Here is a 26,673-nt window from a genome sequence, read left to right as displayed (position 1 = left end):
ATCCTACGGACTCCCATGAAGCAGGACTGATCAACAGAGTGCTGGACCCCAGATGCGAGGAAAGTCCATAAAGGTATCCGAGAACCGCAGTGGTGCTGTTTGTGAAGCCGCGAGCAGCTGAAACCGCAAAGTGCTGCTGATCTGAAGTTTGCCCATTGCTGCCGCCGACCTTAAATTCGTAGTGCTGTAGTCCCCAGGCATCCTCCCTCTTATCCCCACAAATGAGGCCCAGGAACAACAGGATCTGTGGGTCTACACAGTAACAGAAACCAGCTGGAACCAATTTCTTTAAACCAAAGGTACTGTAACACTAAGGGGATTTACCTCTTGTGTAGCCTTGCTAGCGCTCAGTTGAGACTGGTCTTGGTTGCTTTTGCAGAGATGCTTGCAGCTTTGCCCCTCATAAGCCACCCAGCTTGTGGCCCTACAGTGTTTCATTTTCTACAAGGACTTATAAAACTTTGTAGAAGACTTTTACTTACCCACCAGAAGTGCTTCAGTTCACCTATACTTTTGCTCAATTAACATTGCCTGGCCAGGCTCTCTGAAAGACTCTTCTCACCTCTGACTTTGTGCTTTAACTAGTCCCCAGGAAAGGGTCAATTTACTTTGCATTGGAGGGTTCAAAACGTACATACCTGTTTAAGAATATTTGTTAACCATTGTTTTATTCCCTCCTCTTTTCCTTTTGACACTAAACTCAGTATTGCTCTAACTGTACCATTGATATATCAATGTCCACAGTGTCCTGGTTATTTAAGTCACCTCAGGATGTAGGAGGTGTCTGTGTGCCATCCCAAATGGGTATCTACTAATTTATTGAAACTGAGAGTGTGTCGTTTTGAAGTATATTTGTGTGTTACATATATTTGCTCCCTTCTAAAGAAGGCTTATTCAACTGACTGTTAAACTAATAAATAATTGTTTAATCAAGAAACCTTGAGAGTAAGTGTGTATTTGGATACTTGTCTCTGTGTAATAACCCTACAGCTCACATTGACCCCTCTTGAGATAAGCCTGCCTGCTCAGTCTCTCTACCAAATTGTATAGTACATGCTTATACCAAAGTGTGGGTTCACTACTGCCAAGAGGACAACGCTGGTGCAGTCTCCCACAGGATACTTGATACAATCTTGCCTAACAGCCTGGATCTCACCTACACGTCTGGTGAAGGTGATGGCTACAAGGAAAACCGTCTTCCACGAAAGAAACTTCAGTGGGGCCTGATGCATAGGCTCGAAGGGGGCCCCATGAGCCTTGTCAAAACCATGTTGAGTTCCCACGCCGGGGCAAGGCCCTTCACCAGAGGGAAAGATCGGAAAAGTCCTTTGAGAAATTCCTTGATCAGTCAGTGGGACCAAAGCAAAGATCTTCCTGGGGACCTGCTGTACTTGTGAGATGCATCATGATGGAGGCATGCGCCAGGCCAGCCTTTCCCAAGGATAGCAAGTATGGAAGGACATGTGGGGCCGTGACCCTCAAAAGGAGTAATCTTCTGCGACCGGCACTACATAGCAAAACGCTTCCACTTTTGGCAGTAGCACATCAAAGCAGACGACGCCCTGGCCTTGGTGAGCACTTCCCTGCAGTCTGCTGGCAACTCATAACCTCCTAACTCCAAGACTGCAGGAGCCAAGCCCTCAGGTTCAGCGATCCCGGGTCGTGATAAAGGATTGTGCCTCCCTCTCTGGTGAGAAGATCTGGAACCATCAGCAACTTGACTGGAGGCGACGCTGACCAAATGGATACCAAATCTGCCTCGGCCACGCCAGGGCAATGAGCATCATCTTGCATGGACACTGAGTGTGTTGAAGACTCATAGCAAGAGAGGAATCGCGTACAGAAACAGCCCTTCCCACAGGAAGTAGAACGCGTCCCCCAGGCTTTCCGGCTGTTGGAATCTGTTGGCCGCCATCGCAAACTGATCGATCTGGGGCCTGACCCATTTGACGAACAGGCGGACCACCTGATCCTGAGGAAGCTCCCTGCTGAGGGAGTCTGCAATGGTGTTTTTGACTCCCGCCAGGGGGAGTGGGACGAGGAACCTCCCCTGTCCGATGACCCTGGGCCACAAGTCCTGCGCTTCCTTGGAGAGCGCTGGGAATCGAGTGCCCCCCAGCTTCCTGATGTAGAACATGGTGGTGGTGTTATCTGTGAAGATCCTCACCACCTTGCCCTTCAGAGACGGTAGAACAACTTGAGGGCACAGAACACTGCTCGTAGCTCCAGGATGTTGATATGCAGATCCTTCTCCTCCAGCAGCCACAGGCCTCTGGCATGCAGACGTCCGGTGTGCGCTGCCCAACCTTCCAGGGCACCATCCATGGGGACCATCGCCTGACATGGGGGAAGGGTATCTAAAATCTCGTGACTTTTGTGATGTTGGAGTGGACGCCCCACCACTCTATCGCTCGTCGGAACTCTTTGTTGAGAGGGATCTTGTCCGTCAAGCTTTCGGACACCTGTATCCAGAGCGTGTCCAGGAATTCCTGTAGGGGTCGCATTTGCAACCTGCAGAGATGAACAAGGTAGATGGAGGACATCATGCCCAGTAACGACTTGATGGCCCGCACTGTGGCCGTCTTCGTCGACGTCAGCAGTTGTACCTTTCCTTGAATGGCTGCTAGCCTCTCCTCCAGCGAAGATGCCAGGGAAGACACCATATTGAGTCTGGCACCTAGGAACAGCACGTTCTGCGATGATGTTAAGCAGGACTTCGGACAGTCGACGGAGAATCCCAGATCCGTCAATAGCCGGACGGTCGTCTTTGTATGTCCACCGGGCAGCTCCTACAAGTTGGTGCCTATCAGTCAGTCATCCAGGTACAGGTATACCTGTATGCCCTATAGACGCAGATGGGCCGCCACTAGTGCCCAGCATTTTTTTAACACTCTGGGGGCCGACTTCAAGCCAAAGGGTAGTGTCTTGAACTGGTAGTGCTGTCCCTGCACCACGAAATGTAGAAACCTCTGATGTTTCTTGTGAATGGGGACGTGGAAATAGGCGTCCTCCAGGTCCAATGACTTCAAGACGTCTTTTTTCCAGTTGGCCGAGCACATGCAATCTTGGGACTTTAGGTATTTGTTCAGATGTTGTAGGTCTAGGATGGGCCTCATGCCCCCCCACCTCCGGCCATTTTTCGGACTAGAAAGTATCTGGAAATAGACTCCGGAGCCCCAGAGCAGTTGGCGAACCAGCTCCATTGCCCCTTTTAGCAGCATGGCTCAAACGACTTCCAGAAGCTGAGATATTTGCTGCTCCTGACTGGGAACCAGAGGGATCCACGGACACCTGGGCTCGAACTCCAGGGAGTGTTCTTGGACGAGACCGTCCAGCACCCATCGTCAGTGGTGATCTTTCTCCACTCGCTGACGAACCTCGTCTGCCGGCTTCTCACTGGGGTGCATGAGTGGGGGTCTGCTGTCCCAGTCGGTTCAGGCTTGCTTCAGTGCCAGCGTCCTGCCCTGCCCTGCAGGCAATGGTGACGTTGTCCTCTGCTAGCGAAGGCTTGGGAACGGCCTCTGTAGGTTTCTTGATTTGAAGATCTGGAAGGCTGTGTGAACGACGTGGAGAACCCTTTTGAAGACCTGCTCGACATTCCCCTGGAGGAGTGAAAAGAAGACTAGCAGTGCTGCTGGAGAGTGCCCAGGGAACGGGTCGTCTCCGTATCCGTCTTGATGGCCTGAAGGGACTCGTCGACGGCCTTCCCAAACAGATTTTCTCAGTCAAAGGGCATGTTCAGCACCTTTGCTTGGGCCTCCTGACAGAAATTTGTGGCTTTCATCTAACCTTGTCGATGAAGGCAGACACCATTCCCCATCTGGCGGAACCCTGTGTCGGCGACGTCCAATGCCACTGTGATGCCGTGATCCGACACCACTTCAGCTTCCTGGAAGAGAGCGAGGGCTACCATTTTCTTATCGTCTGGGAGGATCGGTTCCAGCTTGTACCACAATTTCCTGTCATACCTGGCCAGGATCGCTAGTGTGGTGGCCACCTTGATAGTGGACGCTGCAGTGTAAATCATCTTCTTTGCCATGGTGTCCATCTCTTTCCCCTCGCTGCCAGGAGGGTCTGAAGACGACGAGGATGGGTTAGCCGACCGTACCCTCATGGCCGCCGACACCACCAAATCCAGCGATGACTGTAAGCTCAAGGCCTTGGGTGCGGAGTCTGGCACCCTACCTTTCTTCTCCAGTCTATCCAGCTTGGCTGGAGCCGTGCAGGGGTTCTTCACGAGGGCCAGGCCCTCCTCCCACACATCGCCTTGATCGTCTTCCTCTTGGCCCCGCGCCTTTCATACAAGAAGCCTTCCTTCCTGGTCTCCTCGGGCAGCAGCTGTAATAGGTCGGAGGCCCTGGCGATCGTGGAGTGGACCGATCCCACCTTAACCGGTGGGGACACCCTATGTGGAGCATCCAAATGTGGCGATTCACTCTCTGCAGTGAGGGGTTCTTATGGAGAGGGCTGCCCTCGGATAGGGGCAGAGGGGAAAGGTCAGGACTACCTCAGACCTAAGACTCATGGGGCTTGTAGTTCCCTGATGCAGATTGATCGAATAAGACTATGGACTAGAGGATCTTTAAACTTCTGCATTTTGTTTTCCAAACTTTGTTTCTAAAAAAAACAGAAATGTTCAGTATTAAAGTTGAAAGTTTTAAAGTGCTGACATGGCAGTAAATAAAGAAAGAAATAGCATAATGCTTGCCTCCTTGTCTTTAATAGAATGAAGACTTCCTGAGCTATTAGCGTGGGCAATCTTTATTGTGCGTTACAAATCTGAAGATGGCTTCCAGAGGAAGGGCTTAGGGAGAGGATTGTCATTGGATGGGGCCAGTATGACCCAGAGGACAGTGATTGGTTTAGAGAAAAGATACCGTTTTTAAGTGAAAGTGAAACTTTTTTCTTTTACCGACAATTCCCAGCCTGACGACAGGGAATGAGCATGTGAATCCATGCCAGACCCCATGCTGGAGGAATTCATGTTTAGTTCTCATAGAGAGCTTCCTTCCTCACAGCCACAGCACCTTATTGATTCTATCTGCCATCCTGTTTCTTTAAAGATAGATCCACACTTCTTATATGTAAGTAGCTCACTTGCGGACTGGGGAAGGAGCAACAGAGAAGTGAGTTCACTATAAGTAACACCTGCCTTTTATTACAGCTCACCACAGTCCAAGCTCCATACCTCTGCAGTACGGCTGTTCATTGTTGGTAGTTGTGAATCACACAAGGGACGGGCAAGGCATTAATTCGTTTTCAAAAATAGATTAGCAGAGTTTTCCCATTAAAATGTTAGCAAACAAACCCATTTGATTATCAGTATTGTACTATTATTTTTAACGTCAGCAGAAGTTATTTGCACCCAAGACATAAAATGGGCAACAATGCAGCAGTTTTGTTTACCACTGAAAACAGAGAGATGAGTTGCGCCTTGCAAATTCTTTACAATTCCACTACATGTGTAGGTCGAGTAACTTAGTTTAACTACTCGACCTCAGAGAAATGCACTCCTCCCATCACAATGGATGACAACAAATTTAAATGCCCTTGCTGTAAAATGGTGCATGTCACCACAAAACAACTTTGTTTGACACACTGCTGCCACCCAGAGGAGGCCAGCCATGCACAGTGAAACATTTGGCATTTACGTCAAACACAGTAAATGTTAAATATACGTTTTAAACATGGATTCCAAATGGCACTCGCCCTTCATAAAATCTACTACATGTGAGTGGCTGAAAGGACTTCGCAAGCCGTGGATGGTTGTCTGTAACATGTAAAAGGTTAGCTGCATGAATGGACACATATGACAATGCATTACTTACCGTAAAAGCATTTCTGATGGTTGTATCTGCTTAGATTCACATGCTGTGCATAGGTCCGACATCCAGTGGTCACTGCGGAGTATTGCATTTTGTTTTTCGTAGTCGAAAAAGGGGACGTCGACAAGGCGTGTCTGTAACACTATCCCTATAGTGACGTGCGTTGTACCCACAATCCCTCACGCGTCGAGGTCCCTCTGTTTGTATTTTTCTGCCCTGAGGGAGCCTTTTGCCGTGAGTGAGTACAGAAAAGAGAGAAATATATATAAAAGGATGTCTATGTTCCTTCCATCCGAGCGGGGAGGAAGGGTGGGCGCATGTGAATCTAAGCAGATACAACCATCAGAAATGCTTTTACGGTAAGTAATGCATTGTCTTCTGATGTTTGTTAATCTGCTTAGAATCACATGCTGTGCATAGACTAGCGAGCAGTACCCGGAGTTGGCGGTGGGTTATGAGAAGGAACAGTAGAGAAAAGATGTCTTAATACTGCCTGCCCAACCTGGGAATCAGATCTAGAGTGTGCATCTAGACAGTAGTGTTTTGTAAAGGTGTGCACAGAACTCCAGGTTGCCGCTTTGCAGATGGACTCAAGGGGAACATTTGCAATGAATGCTATGGAAGCCCCCGTGCCTCGAGTGGAATGTGCTCTTGGCTTGAAGGGTAGTTCTCTCTTAGCAAGAGTGTAACAGAGAGTGATGCATTGAACAATCCATCTAGATATAGTGGATTTTGAGACCGCATCTCCTTCTCTTCCTGCTGCCACCGAGACAAAGAACTGATTAGTCTTTCTCAGTGGTCTGGTTCTTTCCATGTAGAACATGACAGCTCTGCGTACATCTAGTGTATGCAGACTTTTTTCTCCCGAGCTGGAAGGGTTTTGAAAGAACGTTGGTAGTTCTATAGTTTGGTTTACATGAAATTTCGAGATGAATTTAGGTGCAAACCTTGGGTGTGTGCGTAGAACCACCTTATCTTTGTGAACTGTTACGAAGGGGTCTAGTACAGAAAGAGCCTGTAGTTCACTTACTCTCCTAATGGAGGTGATAGCTATTAGGAAAGCAGTCTTAAGGGTGATATCTTTAAGAGTTGCCTTGTGCATGGGTTCGAAGGGAGGGCCCATGAGTCTGGAAAGTACCACATTTAAGTCCCATCCGGGAGCTGGGTTAGCTATCGGAGGGTGTATCCTCTTTACCCCCTCCATGAAGGCTTTGATAACTGGTATCTTCCACCACGACACTAAGTTGGGAAGTGGTGTATGCAGAAAGTGCCGCTAGGTGGACTTTAATGGAATTGAACACTAAACCTGAATCCAGTAAATGGGTCAAGTATAGAATAATGTCAGTAGGAGAGCAGTCAACTGGGTTGATGCTAGTACCTCTACACCAGATAACGAATCTTTTCCATTTGCTAGAATAGCAGTGTCGAGTATTAGGTTTTCTGGCTTCCCTGAGGATGTCCATACATCTCTGTGGGAGTTGTAAATGTCCAAATTCTATGATCTCAGGAGCCAGGCTGCTAAGTTCATGGTCTGAGGGCATGGATGCAGTTTTCTGCCCTTGTCTTGTGACAGCATGTTGTACGGGCAGGGAAGTTTCACTGGGGGAGATAGGGACATCTCCATCAAGTGAGCGAACCATGGCTGCCGGGCCCACATTGGGGCCACTAGTATCATTGTAACCTGCACCTGATGCATCTTGTGCACCACTTTGTTGAGCAGGGGAGTCGGGGGAAAGGCGTAAACAAATTTCCCTGACCATAGAATCGACAGACCGTTCCCCTTGGACTGGTTCTGGGGGTACCTGGAGGCGTAACTTTGGCATTGTGAGTTTTCCAGAGTTGCGAACAGGTCTATTTCCGGGAATCCCCATTGAGTGAAGACGTCTAAGACGATGTCTTTGTGTAATTGCCATTCGTACTCTCCGGGCAGGGGGAAGTCTCTGCTGAGTTTGTCTGCTAGAAGATTGAGTTCCCCTGGTACATGTTGTGATAGTAGGAACATGTTGTGTCTGAGAGCCCACTTCCATATGTTCTGGGACAGTTTGGACAGTCCTGGAGAGTGAGTGCCTCCTTGCTTGTTGAGGTAGTACATGGCTGTGGTGCTGTCTGTGAGGACCATCACTGTCTTTCCTTGTAGCTGTTTCTGAAAGGCTTTCAGTGCTTTGAACACCGCTAGCAGTTCCAGCAGGTTTATATGCTTGGATGCTAAGCTCGGAGTCCAAACTCCGTGGGCCGTCTGATGGGATAGGTGAGCCCCCCCATCCTGTAAGGGATGCGTCTGTGGTTAGAGTGGCTTCCACTGCGGGTGTGGCAAAAGTTTTCCCTAATAACAGGTTTTCTTTTGTCCACCACCGTAGCGAGAGAACCAAGGCCTGCGAGACCACCACTAGATCGTCCCATTGTCCGCTGGCCTGACACCACTGGCTGTAGAGCCACTCTTGTATTGGGCGCATGCGCAGGCGCGCGTGAGGTACCAAATAAATACATGACGCCATCATCCCTAGCAAGCGCATTGCTTTGCGTACCGTCACCTCTTGGCCTGCTACATAATGGGGAATCTGAAACAGCATGTTTTGGACCCTCTCGTTGGAGGGGAATACGAGGCCGTCCTTTGTTCGAATTAGAGCCCCTAGGAATTGTTTGATTTGGCTGGGGTCTAAGCTGGACTTCTTTTCGTTGATGGAGAAGCCCAGTTGGGACAAAAGGTCTACGGTCTTTTGGGTATTGGAGAAGCATGTTTCGTAAGAATCCCCTGTTATGAGCCAGTCGTCGAGGTAAGGGTATACCGGGATGGATAATCTGCGCAGGTGGGCCGCTGCCACTGCCAGTACTTTCGTGAATACCCTTGGTGCAGATGCTATCCCGAAGGGTAGTACTCTGAACTGGTAGTGTTTGTCCTCTATCTTGAACCTGAGGTATTTTCTGTGCGATGTCAACATTAAAATATGAAAGTATGCATCTTTCATGTCCAGTGTTGTCATGTAATTCCCTTGTGATAACAGTGGGATTACCTCCTGTAAGGTCACCATACGAAACTTTTGGGGTTTGACAAATATGTTCGCTGGGCGCAGATCTAATACAGGGCGCATGGTTAAGTCCTTTTTGGGTACAAGGAAGTACACTGAATAAATACCTTCTGTTACCTGTGATAGTGGGACGGGCTCTATAGCTTCTTTCTTCAGTAGTTCTTCCACCTCTTGAAGAAGAATGGAGAGGTGTTGCGGTGTCATGCGTCGGTTCCGTGGGGGTTTGTACTTCGGGGAACCGTTGAACTCGATGCAGTATCCGTGGGCTATGGTGGATAATACCCAACGGTCTAACGTGATTCCCTCCCATGCTGAAAGGAACGATGTTAGCCGGCCCCCGACCGGTGATGCATGGGAGGGGACCCGAATTTTCGGGTCATTTGCTGGTATTGGGCGTCGAACCTCTGGGGCTGGAGCCACGACCTCTTCCTCTGCCACGGCGTTGGCCTCTTTGACTGAACTGGGTGTTACCCTGGTTAGTGGGCCAGTTGGAGCCAGAGTAATATTGTTGTTGTTGGTTCTGCTGCTGTCTTTGGCCACGAAAGGAGCGTTTATTACCATAGCCTCGCCTGTTAGGGGGCCTAGAAATTTGATCAAGAGTCTTGATGGTATCAAACTCTTTTTTAGCATGTTCTAGGGCCTCATCTACTGCTTTCCCAAACAGATGCGTCTGTTCAATGGGTTTATTTATGAGGGAGGCTTGGGTTTCGGGCTTAAAACCTGATTGCGTAGCCAAACGTGGCGCTTGAGAAGTATTCCCTGCACTAGGGAGCGGCCAGCCGTCTCAGCGGCATCTAGGGAGTTCTTAACGATGCCCTGGTTTACCAGTGTGCCCTCTGATATTATAGCTAGCAGGCGAGAACGCAGAGGTTCAGGTGCTTCCTCTGCTTCGCTGCGCAGCTTGTTCCACTGTGCATCTGCGTAGCTAGCTAAAAGTGAGTTGTTATTAGCAATTCTAGTAGAGAAGGCGGCGGAGGTCGTGATTCTCTTCCCCAGTGCGTAGAGTTTTTTGCCTTCTTTGTCTGGAGGTGCTTCACTAGTGGATAGTGGCACCCCTGCTCTTTTCCTTGTGTTGGTAACCACAAGGGAGTCCGGAATAGAGTGTCCTCTGATGTATAAAGGGTCAGAGGATGAAGGGCTGAAGAGCTTTTCTATTCTTGGGTTGACCCCTCTTACTAAAACTGGGTTAGTAAGGGAAGGAGAAATTCTTCTTTTAATAGAAGCCAGGAGTGGAATAGATTGGCTAACAGGGGCTTTTTCTTTGATGACTTTTTCTACAAAGTCGATGTCTGGAAGAGTTTCCCCTGTATCAATTTCAAAATGCGCTGCTGCCTTGCGCAATAGTGCATTGAGGGAAGGTTGGTCATCTATGGGAGAGGAGTTCCCATGTGAATCCTTGAGAGGAGAAGGGAGAAAGGCATCAGGGTCTGAATGTACTGATGGGGATTGCCAAGGCTGCACTGACGGTGAATGCCAGGGCTGCGAGGTAGCTGTATCCTCTTCAAAACCTGTAGCAGTGGTGTAAGGATCTTCTTCGAACCCCTCTTCCTCAAGTTCTACCTCTTCTTCTCCACCCAAACACTCCTCATCTTCTTGGAGGTATTGCTCCTCCTCAGTGAGGTCAACCAGTCTAGGAATCTTGACTCTAGGGTCATCCTGTGGCCATTCTCTTTGTCTTTTGTGAGTGGGTGGGTCTTGGTTTCCTAGAAACCTTTCCATTTTCTCCATGCAAGAATGGAGTCTTTCAAGGGTCTCATGGGGTACCCCTGAATAGTCTAGAGGGGGGAAATTAGTGTTTTCGCCTTCGAATCGTTTCGAACGCTCCCACAACGTCGACGAGAGGTTCCCGTCTCCTTCTGAAAAGCCTTCAGGTAGTTCGGAAGCGTCCTTTGGAGAAAGGGGCAGTTCCTGGCTACTTTTATGTTTTTTCGACGCGGTATTCGACGTTTGTTTCGTCGTCCGCGTACGTTTGTCCTCGGCGACAATTCTCGCTAGGCTCTCGACCACGATTTTGTCCGTCGAGGGCTCTGGTGTCGACGTTGTGTGCGTTGCGCGTTGTACCTCGACGGTCGCTCTATGGAGCGTTGCGTCGGATGTTTTTGGGGTAGCGCCCATGTTAGATGGAAGCCCAATCGCTGGTCGCGGCTGCGTTTGCGGGTGGGGCTTGTGACCTTTACGGTCTGCGGTAGACGCCGGAGTGCCCTGCGTCCCCTTCGGCGCTGATGGATCCTTCGTTCTCGACGAAGAAGAGCCGTGGGTAGTGTGTTTAGCCTTATGGGGTTTGTGTGCGTCCTTGTCGCCGGGGTGTTCATCCCCATAAGCAGGGCGTGAGCCGAGCCCGTCGGGGCCGGGGACGGACGACGAGGAGCGGGAGCGCTCCTTCTGGGGGTTCATGACTTCCGAAACGGACGTCGAGTTATCGCACTCCTCGTCACTTTCAGTAACAGCGGCAGCGGGTGAGGAAACTGACTTCGACATCGCGTAGTCCGCCCACCTCTTAACCCTACGTTCTTTAAGAGTCCTGGGTTTTAAGAGCTTGCAGGCTGCGCAGCTGTTCTCTATGTGATCGAGGGGTAAGCAACGATTACAGAGCTTGTGCTTATCTTTCCAAGTATATTTGCCCCTGCAGCGTGGGCAAAACTTAAATGGTGTCCTCTCCATAGCTGAGGCAATAATAGCTGGCGATAACAACCCCAAGGGAAAGAAAGGGGAGAAAGAAAGACATTCTCAAAGAGAAGAGACAAAGTTCTAACCCCCACTCTCCCTACTGTAAGTTGGCCGTCGAGGCCAGGCCACGTGATCGGCAGCGCCGAAGGATCTCCTCCGCTCTTCCTCTCTGTCGAAAATCAGTTTGGCAGAGAAACAGCTTCACAGCTAACGTCGAGGGGGAGGGATCGTTATCAGTATATTAAGTTATGACAAAAGGACCGAGGTCCGTGGCAAGTATAGCAATGTCTCTCTAGGAGCTCCGCGAAAGGCGACCAGAAACTGGGCGGAAAAAAACAATCTGAGGGACCTCGACGCGTGAGGGATTGTGGGTACAACGCACGTCACTATAGGGATAGTGTTACAGACACGCCTTGTCGACGTCCCCTTTTTCGACTACGAAAAACAAAATGCAATACTCCGCAGTGACCACTGGATGTCGGACCTATGCACAGCATGTGATTCTAAGCAGATTAACAAACATCAGAAACATAGATATGATAAAAGGCTCTGAGAACAGTTTGATCAGTTCTCTCCCACAGGTGCTAATATATAATGCAATCATAATCAGAGTACAGCGAGTTTTGGAGGCTAACTACATTGTATGGTAGTGCAGTAGATCTGTAGATGTACAGACTGGATGGAAATATTGACTACTACTTTGCATTAACATCTAGTTAGCTTTGTGTATCCATTATGTAAGAGGAAAGAAAGTAAGAGACTAGGCAGAGAGCTGGGTAAACTGGGAGGATTATTGTAGTTTGTGGCCATCTCCCTTTCAGGCTATTTGGTATATAGCAACACGTTGATAAGATAGAATGTCCAGGAGTATGGGATCAGCTCATGGGTTGAGCATGAGTTGCAAATATGTATGCAACCAGCAGGTTACAGAACTAAGCTTGCCATCAAATGAATTTGGTCATGTGCATTTTCAAAAGTACCCAACAAAATGAAATATAGTTTACACTGAAATGTAGATGCACAAAACTAAACTTTACTGTAAAGCATGGAGACAAGGCAGGTTTTTTTTACAGTAGCACTACTGTAATTATACATTATGTAACAACTTAAAAGTTTTAGGACTAGAATTGCATGACAGTCTTTAAAAAAAAAAAAAGTTAACACATACCTGTTTTTGCCAGAGAAGATATAGTTAGCCTGATAAAAGTATCTGACCCGATTACTTCTGGATTTCAATTATTTGACAAAGAAAATACATTCTTGCCTAGCACTCCCACACAGGCCGTTGGCACTAAGAGTGGAGGAGGGGATTACTACTCTCCATTAGCCCCTTTGAACTTGTAGTGACCCGAGAAAAGAGTGGAGAGAGCCCTGAAAGCAAGAGCGGAATGCAGGACGTAACAGGGTAACTTAAATAGCTAGCGTTGCTACACAAGTGCCAATTTAATTAGCAAACCTACAGAATTGCATAGCGAATTGCTATGCGACATTGCAAGTATTCTGCCTTGCGGGGTACCCGAAAGTGTTCTTTAGAACCTCAGAGACCCTGTGTCGTGTCTGATTCATAAACACTTACACCCTGTTGTGGAGAATACAAGTGGATCCAGAACATCAGGTACTGACACAAGGAAGGGCAAGTGGCTCAGATTCTGCTACTCAATGCTAGACAGGCCTCAAAATCTGCTCCAGCCCTCTGTGGGTGGTGATATCCTTTCTATTTAGTTTATACATTCCATTCCAGAACTCTGATATTCTCCTGCAGGAGATATCCTATCCCTCCAACCAGGATAGACAGATCTCCTTATCTAATCCAATCAATAAGCTCCACTTGGGCTGCTTCATCAGTTTTGTCCCATTCGCAGGCCTATTCCGGCATGAGATGTAAATCTAATAACCCTGGTGCACAAGCCATTTGAACCCTTGGCTTCTGCTGACCTCTTGCTGCCGTCATGGAAAAAGTATTTTCTGGTAGATATTACATTGTTGTTAAACTGTAAAGCGCCTTGGATTAAGGCGCTATATAAAAATAATAAATACAAATACATCAGCCATGGAATTTGCAAACTGAGGGCACTATCAACGAAAGATACTTAAATTTCTATTAAAAAAAATGAAGTAGTTTTATGGATCGGCCCAACTTTCCTTCCAAATGTGGTGCCAGAATTCCACATTAATCAATAAATGGGCTACTAGTCTTCTTCCCTGATCCCCAATCAAAAGCAGAAAGTCTTGCACTGTCTGGTTGTCCATAGGGCCTTAAGATTCTATTTCGAGGGGACTAGTTCTCCAAGGTCTTCGATAGACTGTCACTTTCAGGGGGTGCCCCCAGCTGGGCAAGCAGGCAGTGAAAACAATATTGGCCTGATGGAATGTGTCCTGTATTGTGCGTCGCTATAAACTGCTGCCCGAGGGACTTCATGTGCATTTGATAAGAGCAAACACCATGGCACTAGAAGCCTTGAATTCTGCAATGATCTTGTGGAGTTCCTACTGGGGTTGAGGCCGTTGGAGATTCAGTTTCCATAAAAGGATATTTTGGCTTTCCTGATTTCTGCCCTTTAGGCCCTGATCTGCCTGGCAAGGGTGGCTTTGTTCTGAGGGGAAGGGATAGCCCGCCATTTGCATTCCAGGCAGTGGTTTCTCCAAAAGATTACTTCAGGAAGGATGGCACAATTAATGTTTCCTTAAAGAGGGTTAGAATGTCTCTTCCAAGTAACAGTTTGTCAAAGTTAGTAAAAAGGTCTCTTTCACATTACTGGTGTTTCAAAGAAGGCCCAACTGTCTCTTCCATACAACTGCACAACAGATGGTAAAGTGTCTCTCTTGCATAACTGTTGTTTCAAGGATGGCCGAAGTGTCTCTTTACACAGCTGTTTCAAAAGATGGAGGAATGTCTCTTCCATATAAGGGGAAAGAGTCTCTTTTATACAACTGAATTAAAGATAGCAACGTCTCGCTTACATAAAACTGCTTTAAAGATGACGTCTGAGTATGTTTCCTTGCCAGGAAGTACCCAGTGGTTTCCTCAGATCCCCTGGTATACTCTCCTGCCAGGTATCCTTGTACAATGCCTCTTTTCTCTATACACTTTGGGTGGATTTCCTGGTATACTCTCCTGCCAGGTATCCTTGTACAATGTCTCTTTTCTCTATACACTTTGGGTGGATTTCCTGGTATACTCGGCTGCCAGGGATCTTTCCTCCCCTCAAAAGGCTCAGTGCCGGATGTGTCCTCTTTACCAGGTCTTCTTTCAATGTTCTCTTTACTTTTCTTTATCTTCTAGCATTGCACGGTAACACTCTTATACTGTCTATACTTCCTTGACTTTGGATTTCACTTGCCTCAAGTTCCCCCATATGGACCTCTCGCATATGAAGACTTGCTCAAGTTCCACTTCTCAACTTCTTTATCAACACTTATTTGATTAGGACAATGCTTGCTCCAACTTTCCCCATATGAATTCTTCATGCATGAAGACTTGTGAAAATCTTGTCTTTCAGCTTCTTCTTAACATTCATTTGCTTATAATCAGATCTGCTCCAGCTTTCCCCATATTGACTTTTCGGTAATGGGGAATTGTGCAAATATTTATTTGGTTGATATTCAAATGGCACTTCTAACTGACGGTGCATTGTCGGTATGGGCCGGGATTGCCACTATCTTTGGGCCAACTCACTGGTGTTTTGTTGCGTCCCGACTGCCTGCACTCTGCTGCGGGGAAGCCTCACTGCGAGAATGGCATCCCCTGCTTGGCAGACCTGTTTCCAGCTCTTTTCTCTGTCTCGCATTCACTTGCGGCTAACGTGGCAGTTTCCCGCCTTCATTGTGCCCGGTACAGCTTCCCCACTGCTGCGTATTTCCTTGCGGCTTCTCCGTGGAAACTGCCACGCTCCTCTGGGTTTCTCGCCACGCCGGTACCAAAGGCTTATGAATGGCAGCCCATGAGCACCTGCCTGCTTCATGGTGGTCTGCTCCAACACGTCTGCCCTTTTCTGCTGCTGTGCCCTTCGGCTGGACTGCGCCTTTTCCCTCTCCGACTCAATACAGAACAAATGATTGCCGGTAAAATGTCCCACGCAGGCGAATCATCCTAATACAACTAGTCCGCACGTTGCGCTTAGGGCTTCTCTCAATACACAATACATTAACTCATTGCCCCTCTTCTTTGTCTCAGTACCCGAGGAACTATGGGAGTTGGAGTCCATACGATTAGTAGAGTTTTTACGGAGAATCTGTTTGTAATTCTTGTCTAATACAATATCATCATGAATAGGAGATTTGATTTGTGTTTTAGGTACATGTGAGGTATGAATGATATTGCGTCTAAAGTACTTGACAAAAAGGGGTTTTGGGATTTTACAATTGGAGGGATGTGTAAAGCCATCAGGGATTGTAGCATTAAAGGGTCTTCCTCACATGTAAGAGAAGAATACTGCATCCCACCACAGCTCCCCGATTACCATCTCCTATCATGTGGTCCTCTCTCATAATACCACCCCAGGGTCAGGATCAGGTAGCGGCTGCCATTTCCTGTCCATGTGGGACGAGATCTCAGGCTGGGGATCAGTGATGACTCCACAGGATTCATCACAGTGTGCACGACTGGTTTCAAGATAAAATAATAAAATTATTTGTACGTCAGCCTGTAAGCTAGCTCAGTGGGTTATGCACATGTTGCTGTGATCTATGTTTGATCTGCAGGTCGCAGGTTCAGATCCTGGGACGGTCGACTCAGCCCTTTATCCTGCCACAGTCGATAAAGTGAGCTCCAATTTCGATTGGGTAATAATAATAAAAAATGTATAATGTATGTAAATATGTGCTATGTAAAGTGCTTTGGATAAAAGCGCTTAATGAATACATTATTACAATTATTACAGTGACCTGACAGTACGTCCTAATTGTCAAATTAGCATGTCACTTTGCAAATAATAGCTAACAATAATACCTCCTGGCGCAATCCCATCTTTTGTTACTGTAAACAACTTAATGTTGCCAAAAAAGGCTCACCTTCTTCCACCCGTTAATTCATTGGGGGCATTGCCCAGCAAGAGTATAGCTGCTTAAGTTGGCTATTCCTATTAGACAGAAGAACAAGTTACTTTCTTACCTGGTAACGTTCTTTCGATAGGATGGTCCGATGACATATTCCATATCTATGACAGGTAAGCAGCACAGCTGTGGTGATTACCTGTCATAGATATGGAATACGTCGGAGGACCCAATCCCCCTCGAAATATCATATATCTAAGTTGCCATTCTGGCCTTATTGGAATTAATAGGTTAGTCACTTGGTGATTAAAACTTTAATACATAAGCTATCTTTAAAGTAGCTCCCTAGCTGCATGTTGCAAACCACTGTCCTAACCGAGTATTATGCGACATACAGATTAGTTGGAAGCCTGCCAAGAATGTGTTACATTGTATACTGGGCAAATTGCCCTTCCCAAAAGTAACCTTGTTGCACAAATCTCGCATAATGTTTCCTGGCCTTGTCAAGAGCGGCAGGGGGAGACCTGCCTCAAGGTAATCCAAAGCCAATCTTGGCCCTGAGGAAAGAAAACACTAAAGGGCCTCCTTATATTTTCCCTTTGTGCCAGATTAATGTGGAGCAGTAATCCTTTGCCTAAGACCATGCCTCCCTTCCCAGATAATGGGGTCTTGCTTTTTTCCACGCCAAAGGGAAAGCAAGGAACCACACTGAACTGGACATCAGACAGCCTCCTTGAAGGATGCCCTTTACCACGTAAGAGAAACCATATCACTGGGAGCCAGCCTCAGATAAAATAGACCTTTGCAACGGCACAAGATGTTACAGTGGAGTAGCTCTGCCAACCACAGCTAGTGGAAAAACACTTTGGCTGACAGAACTGTACGGTCCCACAAGATGATATTGGCAAGAACACATGCGGAAAGAATAACGCCCTAGACCACCACCTCTTTCCCCCACAGAACCTTCCAGAAGTTAAGCACCTGCGGAACACAGACTTGAACAGTGCCCATTCCGGGTCTCCATTATGTTTAATATGCAGCAAGCCTGCACGGAGAAAGTGGGAAAGCTTAGCCCCCTTCGTATGCATTTTCACTGCATATACACACCCTGGTAGGGGAAGACGGAGTCAGATGGGCCACGGAAAGCTATCCAATCAAAACAAACAGAAAGAAATTGTAGACAAGAACACAAGACAGGAAGTGTGAGTTACCCGGGTGAGGTCAGAGGAGGAGAGGGAGGCAGACCGAGAGACCAGCAGAAGGAAGGAGCCATGGAGTGTGGAGGCGTTTGTTTCAGAAGGGGAGGTATTTGTTTAGTGAGTGCAAGGCTACTGCATGTGCATGTTTGTGTGAAGAGTATGTAGGCAGGCTAGTGTAAGGAGTGTATGAGAAGCAATTTGGCTAGAGTGGAAGGAGTGTGTTTGAGTACCTTGGGGGGAGAGGGGGTTAAGAGTAGTGTATTAGTGGGAGGTGGGAGAAGGGCAGAGTAGTCGTTGGATAGTGGTAGTAGTGAGAGACAGAGATTGGTAGTTTTGCTTGGAGCTGAGTGGTAGAAGTATAAGGAGGCGTGTAGTGGTGTAGAGGAGGAGTAGCTGAGTCTTGTGGGGGAAGTAACAACAAAGGGTGGAGGCGTGAAACATCAGAGGAACAGAGGAGAGGATTGATGGGAGGAGTAAGAGTAGGTGCGAGTGCAGAGACCCAGAGGTACACATGATTGAACTAGCTTAAATCCAGCAAAGAGTGTGCAAGGCACAATCTCAAATCCCTTTAGAACAACAACCTATGGTCAGGGAAAGTTAGGAAGTCCCAGAGGGAGCTCAAACACCCGGCACTTACATGTGTCACAATTTCCAAAAGCTAGATGTAAGACAGTAAGGGTCCCATCAATATCACTAACATGGGAGCTGCCAACATCTGGGTTAGGGAGGACACCCCACGGGAGACGAGAGGCACAGCCCTATGGCCCACAAATATTTAAATAAAAACCCTTCCAACTGTGACATTGTTTTGTTAGGGCAGGGATGGATCTGAAAGACTATTTTCATGAACATTTGTGTTGGCCCTCTTTTGGCAACTAGAACTCGGTGTCCCTGCAGGGACATGCTTATAAGAATATGTTGAAGACTTGGCATTTTCAAGACGACACCAGACGTCTGGGAGCAAAAGGAAAACCCCCTACTTGATGTCGTACATCCTTGACAATATTTTATGGAGCGATTCCTTGTGATTACTATTTGGTTTCCTTGGTTAATATAGGCATTCATCCAACCCCTAACCCTTTCACAATCTTGAAACAAAAGCTGTTTAGGCATTATTACATTGTTCTGCCTGAGTGAGTCTCTCACGGCCATGTGACATGGCCTCACATTCATTTTGGTCACAAAAAAAGGAGACTGTTGCAGCTGGTGTGCTGGACAGTAGAATATTACAAATGCTATATGTGCATCAGAACCATCCTTTTCTCAATTCCCTGAGGCCAGAATCATGGCATAGCAATTCCTTGACCTCATAACACGTGACTGGGAAGCTACCACATTGAAGATTGCTGATTAGCAGAATAGGAGCCAATCGCCCTCCTCGTGCTAGCAGTGCATATGCATCAGAGACATCTGCACATCCTTTCCTCAGAACTAAGAGGCCAAGACAGAACGTGTGATATGGTAAAAGAGCATGAGAGGGCACAGTGGATAGACCATAGCATTCCGCAGTCTGTGGCAACCCATGGCCGGTAAGAGCCGCCTGAGCACTCGCCGCTGCAATCTGTGTGTGATCTGCAGGTTTGAATTCTGGCAAGACCAACTCAGCCTTTCATCTTTCTGAGGTCGATAAATGAGTACCAACATCGGTTGGGTGATCACTGTATGAAAATATGTTCTATGTAACACGTCATATCAGCAAGAGAACACGAACACACACACACACACACACACACACCCCCCCCACCCCCCGCCTACCACACCCACCCCCCCCACCCCACGCACCCCCCCCCTCCCCAGGGAGCATAGCAAGCTATTTCAAGGCATTTTAATATATATGTGCCTCATAACAACAACAAAAAAGGTACTTAGATCGCTGTTCCACTTGCTGTAAGACAACAGGAGTTTCTTAATAGCAGCATGTGCATGTCCCAGAAACAAACAGATCAATGACTTTAAGGGGTACGTATACCCTGAGGGGGAAGAACTAATTGGTTTATAAATGATGATTTAAGGGGTAAGTATTGTTGTATGCATACTGGCTTGTGTTCACCAGACAAGGGGCATGGAGACAATGTCATTGGGGCTTCTATTCAAGCTATAGACTGTTGCCGGGTTGTAAATGAAACAATATTTGTGTGTCCGACCAAATAGTAACTCCATTATCCTGAATTGCAGCTGGGAAAAAGAGAAAAAACACGCGCACTGTATGAAATCATCAAGTAGATAATCAAGAGTTGCATGTATTACTGCATAACTATTTATGGTGTGCACTTAAAAGTTAAAGCTATCTTAATACTCAAATACCCAATTTAACTCTTTACCAGTGAAACGGTTAGATACTTTCAACACTGCAAAGCAGACAGAGATCTGATTTAGATAAAAGGTGCCACACAGAGGCAAAGACTGACCTGTCCGAGGGATCCTCAAAAATCTTTTGGAGCCCAGAAGAGAGGCTGCCGCTGACATTGGGGCTGGAGCTGTGCTCACTGAAGCGTCGCATCTGCTGCTGGATGGGCGTGGGGTTGGTCAGTGACTTGGTGATGTCTGCCAAAATGCGAGGAAGGGGTCCCAGCTTGGCCACCGTCGCCTGTAGGAAGGAATTTTCACCCTGATTGGATAATAAGCGAGGCAAAGTCCGCCAGAGCGAGGGGGGGTAGGCGGAGAGAGGGAGGACGGGCAGGCATAATGGCGGCAGGAACCGCAAAAAAGTATTGTTTTATGGAGCAGCATAACCGACAACGTGATGGATGGAGGAGATGGAACAGGGTGCAGCAGGCATTGAAGAAAAAGAGAAGGAAATAGAAAAGAAATTAGGATGGATAAAAAAAAATATATAAAAACTAAGACATGCTAAACAAAAACAAACTACGGCCATTCCAACTCAAACCAACCATGCAAAGCAAACTACAACTAAAAGGTAAAGAACGATGACTAGTCAAAGGGAATGAAGCAGAGCCACCCCCTGGGGTCTGCAGTCTGCATGGAGGAAGAGTAGCATGCCAAAACACGGGTAGAAAAGAAAGGGCTTGTACACTGGCATTCTCAAGAGGTTAGTGCTCAGATGTCAGTGGCATCATGCTGGCCTCCTGTGCCATGCAAGCCTCCTGTTGAGCAAACTGGACAGTCTTTTACATCCATCGCAATTAACCCACATTCCCGAGACCACGATTGTGCACATTGAGGAACAGACCCCCATGTCCATTGTCTCACCTCCTTCCCTTTCAAGTTTGGAAGATGGTAATGACCAAATATCTCTGTCCAGCAATGTGAGAAGCTCCCGTTCTAGCAGTGTTAAATCTCTTCCACAGTCTCTGGCAACCTTCACTTTGGGGTGCAGTTAAGCCTTTTACTGTGTAATGGCCCACAGTCATTCCTAGCCCCCATCTCCCACACATTAAAGTGCTTAAAACGGCGAAGACCCAAGTATGCATACTATGATTTTTCTTATGTGCTTCCTGGTAGAGAACGCAAACACAATGTGCATGCAAACTAAGGGAAATGTGACACATTAGAGCTCAACCAGATATTGCAAAAGATTCAAACTGGCACCCTTATTTGTGGTTTAACATAGAGGCTCATATTTGAAAGCGTCATAATTTACTTCTCATCTGCTTGCACTCGTTTGCAACACTGGGCAGTGTGAGAAGCTCACAATGGTGTGAAGGACTGTTTTCTGAGCTCTCAAGCAGGTCCCTTTCAAAGTCATTACACTTGCATGTTCAACCCACATTTCCATGCATAGTGACTCACAAAAAACAAACAAATGCATTGCATGAAAGAAATCTCTTAAAACAGCAGCCACCTTTACATCTGTACCTTAATGAAACCCTCACTACATTGCTGCAGCAGGCAGAATCAGAAAATGGTTCATGCTTAATATGCCATAAGAACATCTGGAAGGGACATGGACTCACTGCTTTACCAATATCACTCCTTACATACATCTAATCATGTACCCAATGCCCAGTTATCAAATAAATGACCACTGATGGGCCAGTCCTGAGGCAAGTCTACAAGTGGTAGCATATTTAAGGAAATGAACTGGTACGGATGGCCTTAAAATCCATGGTCTCCTTTGACACCCGTGTGGCTTGGTATATATAGACTTGTTTGAAAAGATGACTGGTCTAGATTTCAAGAAAACTTACCTATTCTATATCTGAACAAGTTACCTAGTAACTAGCACTCTCAGGCCACTGGCTTCTTTATTATCAGATACCAGGAAAACTCCCGATGTGTGAGAGCAGAAGTCTGGGTATGTAGCTACCTAAGCAGAGTGCCAAAGGGCTTGCACATGTGCTTACTAGCACATGTGCTTACTAGCACACACTCCTGCTTCTCTGGGTAGCAGGTGTAACCCAGTAATTACCACATCTCATCGCCCATGTAACCTCTAAGGAAAGGCGGATACCATGCCCCACTCAACCACCCCTTCTGGATAAGTCGAGGAACACTTGAAGTTGAAAGGGGAAGGGATTAACCATCTGAGGGTAGACTGTCGTAGCACAATTACCACTTCACCAAGTCCACATAAACTAAAATAAATGCAAGTTACTCCCCATAGTGACTAGAGTAGTCCATTGTCCCCTTTCCTCCAGCCTTGTTGGTGTCCTCCAACATGGGAATGGCACCAGAACATTTGTCAGTAAATAAATTGAGATTCCCCTTAAAATTTAGTATAGCCCAAAGGGGTTGGAATGCCCCTTCGAGGCCCCACCCTCCAGCACCTTACCTCAGTCCCCTTTGAACATATTGGACGCTTAGACACCTGGCTACACTTATTGCCTATTAGACATTGGTATACTAGCGGGAGAAGGTGGGTGGGACATATGGAGGAAAGGGGACTATGGACTACAAGTACTATAGTCACTACGGCGAGGAACGTTAATTACTCCTACATCCTGTCCCCTTTCCTCCATCCTTGAGGATTATTCCACTGAAGAAGAACATAGGGTGGAGTAGCGACAACCTGCCTCATATCTATGACGAATCGAAAAGGTTCTTCAGAACTGCCTGACCAAACTCTGCATAGCTCCTTGAGCTGGTGTCCAGCGAGTAGTGCTTACAGAAGGCGGACAGCGTGACCCAAGTAGCTGCCTTGCTGAGGACATCCGAAGAAGCATGTCTCTGAAAAGCAATGGGCTTGGCCTTAGCATGGGTGAGAATCCTCATAGGAACAGATTTGCCCATGGCGGTGTATGCCTCCGAAATGTCCTGAACCATCCAACAGGCGATGGAAGCCTTGAAAGCCTTAGAGCTGGGGTAGATGCCCCTAAAAGTCAAGAACAATGCCTCAGACCTCCTGAAGGATTTTGTCTGGGAGAGATAATACTTGAAACCCCTCTTGAGGTCCAACAAATGTAGGGCCCTGTCTGCCTCAGACTGTGGGTTTGGGAAGAATACTGGTAGGCAGATGTCTTGATTCAGATGGAACAGAGAGACCACCTTGGGCAAGATGTTTGGGTGAGCGTGCAAGATGACCTTGTCATTGTGAAACGTGAAGGGCTCGCACAAAGATAACGACTGCAGCTCACTAAGCCTGCGCGCGAGGTGAGAGCCACCAATAAAAGTCTTTAGCACCACCAAGCGGATGTCCACAGAGCCCAGCGGCTCAAAAGGCTTGCATTGCAAAGCTGCAAGAACCACATTGAGGTGAGCCTTAACCACCGGGTTGGCTGCCGAAAACACATGCTATGGGGAATTCCTGTAAGCCCCAATGGACGCCAAACACATGTGGCAAGTATCCCCCTGAGCTCCAGAACGAGCCAGGTGTGCTGAAAAAGCAAGTATGTCATCAAGAGGGCAGTGTCCCGATCCTTGTTGCAAGTCCAATGATAGAACCTAGTCATTTTGCTCTTATACTGTTTTAGGGAGAATTCTCGGAAATTTGCCAATTCCCCTTTACTTTAGAGACCCCCAGCAACTTTGCTGGATTTTGAGGACTTGATTTTTTAACCTGGAGAAAGAGAGACCCTTTTTCCCCCACTCTCTCATGTATTTTAATGTGATTTTGAACACTGTTTCTCTTTTGGTTGTGGAGTCTGACAAACTCCGTAGGCATCATCTTTTACATTGTGTCACACAGCACCTTCAGTGCAGTGGCACAGGGAAGTCTTTCAGATTTCCCAAAGGTTTAAATACCTTCTCTTGGATAATCTACTTTTTTCAAGAGCAGTGAAGTGAAATTGACTTTACTTACATTTGTAACTTTCTAGACCCAGCACAAACCATCTTGCAATAGGGTGCTGGAGGGGTTACTTAGTATCCCCTTTGTCCAGTTTCTCATGTACATTTTTTTGTTACCCATTCTTCGATAAATGGCTGGTAGCAGTGGTTTACTTTTAACTACCATGGTGTGCTTTTACAGCGGGCTGCTTTCGCAGCTGCAGTAAAGCACCCAATGGTGCCCTTTTTGTCAAAATGGCTGCAGCCTTCTTTTTTCGCCATTTCTTTGTGGAACGGTCCATCTTGAGATTTACTCTGCGCACCCTCCCTTTGCTTAGTCTCCTATGAGACAGGAATGCACTCTTAGGTGATTGGCCGGCTGGCTTCCCAGCAAGGACAGCCACCCTGCTGGGTGACTGACAGCTAGGCCGGAATGAATGGGAGCAACCTGCCTAAAAGGCAATGCTTTTTGGCTTGGAAGGCAGAGTCAACCACTGGACGAAGGAATCCGAAGAACAACTTGGAAGAGATGCCTGCTGCAACTCCTGGACCGTTGGATTGCCCGGTGAAGCCCTGCTGCTGTGCTGAAGCTCTGAATTTGTCGCGACTAGAGAAGCCCTGCAAGGACGACTTCTCCCCTTGAGTTGCTGGGACCAATCAAATCCAAAGTAAACCACCTGGACATCCTCTCGAAGCTGGTTGAATTTCCACTGCAGTCGCTGCTGGAACCAAATAGCCAGGGAGAGGAACACCAAATTGTGTGCGTTGCTTTTAAGCTGGCCAAGAGCTCCAGGAAGATGCTCCGGACTCCCCGGAAGCAGGACTGACCGAGCCTGAGCCACCTCAAAAGAGTGCTGGACCCCAGATGCAAGGAAAGCCTATCTCGACAGCCAGCAACCGCAGTGTTGCTATTTGTGGTAGACGCGAGGAGCTGAAACACTGAAGTGCCACTTGTTTGAAGTTTGCCGGTTGCGGTCTGTAAACGTCCCATTGCAGTGCGGGAATCCTCCCTCTTGTCCCCACGACTGAGGCCCAGGAACACCAGGATCTGCAGAGCTGCACAGGGACAGAAACCATCTGCTGCACTTTTTTTCAACCTAAAGGTACTGTACAGTCTAAAAGAACTTACCTCTTGTTGTGCCACCTTGCTTGTTCTCAGTTGAGACTTGTCTTGGTTGCTCCTGTAGAGTTGCTTGCATCTTCTACTACCCACAGGCATAACAGCTCGTGCCCCTACATTTGATTCTACTTTTTCTACAAATATTTCTAAAATATTGTGCAAGACTTTTACTTACCTAAGTGCTTCAGTTCGGTTCCATGTAATAATGTCGCCACAAAAATCTCGGCATGCAAAAATATCGCCGAAAAATGGCCGTTTTTTGTGGCGACATTTTTTGTTTTGTTTTGCCTCTGTCCCCATCTATATGGTCACCCATGTAATATCGCCACGACCTTTTCCCGGCGATATTATTTACGGCGACCATATATATGGGGATAATATTACTTGATACCTTCAGTTCACCTTGACTTTTGTTAACTTAAAATTGTCTGGCCTGGCTCCCTGAATGACTCTTCTCTCCTCTGCTTAAGTGTTTTGGCTTCCTTCTAGGAAAGAGTTAACATAGTTTGCATTGTTTCTTTTTTTTTAAAGTACTTACCTGATTAAGAATAATTGTGTGAACTCTTGTTTTATTCTGAAAACTCTTTTCTTTGACACTCCTCTCAATAATAATCTAAATGCAACAGTGATATATTAATGTCCCCATCACCCTAACTATTGAAGTCACCTGAGGGTGTAGGTAGTGTCTGTGGGCCATCCCAAATGGGTATTTGCTGATTTAGAAACTAAAGAGTGTGTTTTTGAAGTATATTGGTGTGTTGCTTTATATTGCTCCCTTCTGAAGAAGGCTTATTCAAAGTGAATGTTAAATAAATTAACACTTGTTTAATCAAGAAACCGTGTGTGTAAGAGTTTATTTGAATACTTGCCACTGGGAATCTCTGTGTAACTCCCCTACAGCTCACATTGACCCCTCTTGAGATAAGCCTGGCTGCTCAATACGCTACTAACCTGTGTAGTACTGACTTATACCAAAGGTTGGGTTCCTAATGCCAGGAGGTCAGGGTTGTTGTAGTGCACCCAAAGGGTAACCAAATACAATCTTGCTTAACAACTAGGACCGAGCCAAGGGTCTCCTGGCCTGCTGAGTGATGTCCCAGTTGTCATCCGAAAATTGAGCATGCTGAAGCCTCAGTTGATCAGGAACCAGGCCACTGAGGCCAGTTTGGCCGGGTCTGGATGGTCCACTGCTGCACCAAGAAGCCCCTGCTGGGGATCGGAAGATGGACGGGACCCTGGGAGCACAACTGCAGTAGATCCGAAAACCAGGGTCTCAAAGGCCAGTGGGGGCAACCAGGATGAGGCTGCAACCCACGGAGGCCCGGAACTTGCAAAGGGTCAGTTGAAGCACAGGGGTGGGCGGGAATGCATAACACCTGTGGCTGTGCCAATAGATATGGAGGTGTCTCCCAGCGACCCCTGACCCTGACCTGCCCAGGAAGCACACTGGGGGCACTTGGCATTCTGGGGAGATGCAAACAAATCCAGTTCCACTAACCCCCAACGCTGGAACAGGGACAACAAGAAGTCATTGGGCAACTCCCACTCGAAGGTGTTGAACCCCAAGCGACTCAACTGGTCTGCTTCTGCATTTCTGTCCCCGGAAGGTGGATGGCCGAAATCCAAATCCCCTCCACCAGGGCCCATTCCTAGATCGAAACTGCCTCCATGCAGTGGTG

At 47.2% G+C, this 26,673-nt stretch overlaps 1 protein-coding gene across 8 annotated transcripts in view; it reads right to left on the bottom strand.

Annotated features, from left to right (window-relative positions):
* Window positions 1-26,673, bottom strand: part of RASAL2 (RAS protein activator like 2) — a 1,332,618-nt gene that overhangs the window by 149,820 nt on the left and 1,156,125 nt on the right. For 7 of the 8 annotated variants that reach the window (XM_069641161.1, XM_069641162.1, XM_069641160.1 and 4 more), the window contains one exon: window positions 20,118-20,317. In XM_069641161.1, coding sequence (XP_069497262.1) covers window positions 20,118-20,317 — 200 coding nt within the window. The remainder of the gene's footprint in view (window positions 1-20,117; window positions 20,318-26,673) is intronic. The other variant, XM_069641159.1, reaches the window with a different exon arrangement.

This window comes from Ambystoma mexicanum, chromosome 1q (genome assembly GCF_040938575.1).
Source record: "Ambystoma mexicanum isolate Mex_15411 chromosome 1q, UKY_AmexF1_1, whole genome shotgun sequence".
NCBI lineage: Eukaryota > Metazoa > Chordata > Amphibia > Caudata > Ambystomatidae > Ambystoma > Ambystoma mexicanum.
Note: the sequence above shows the minus strand (reverse complement) of the source record. Positions and strands in the feature narration are given on the sequence as shown.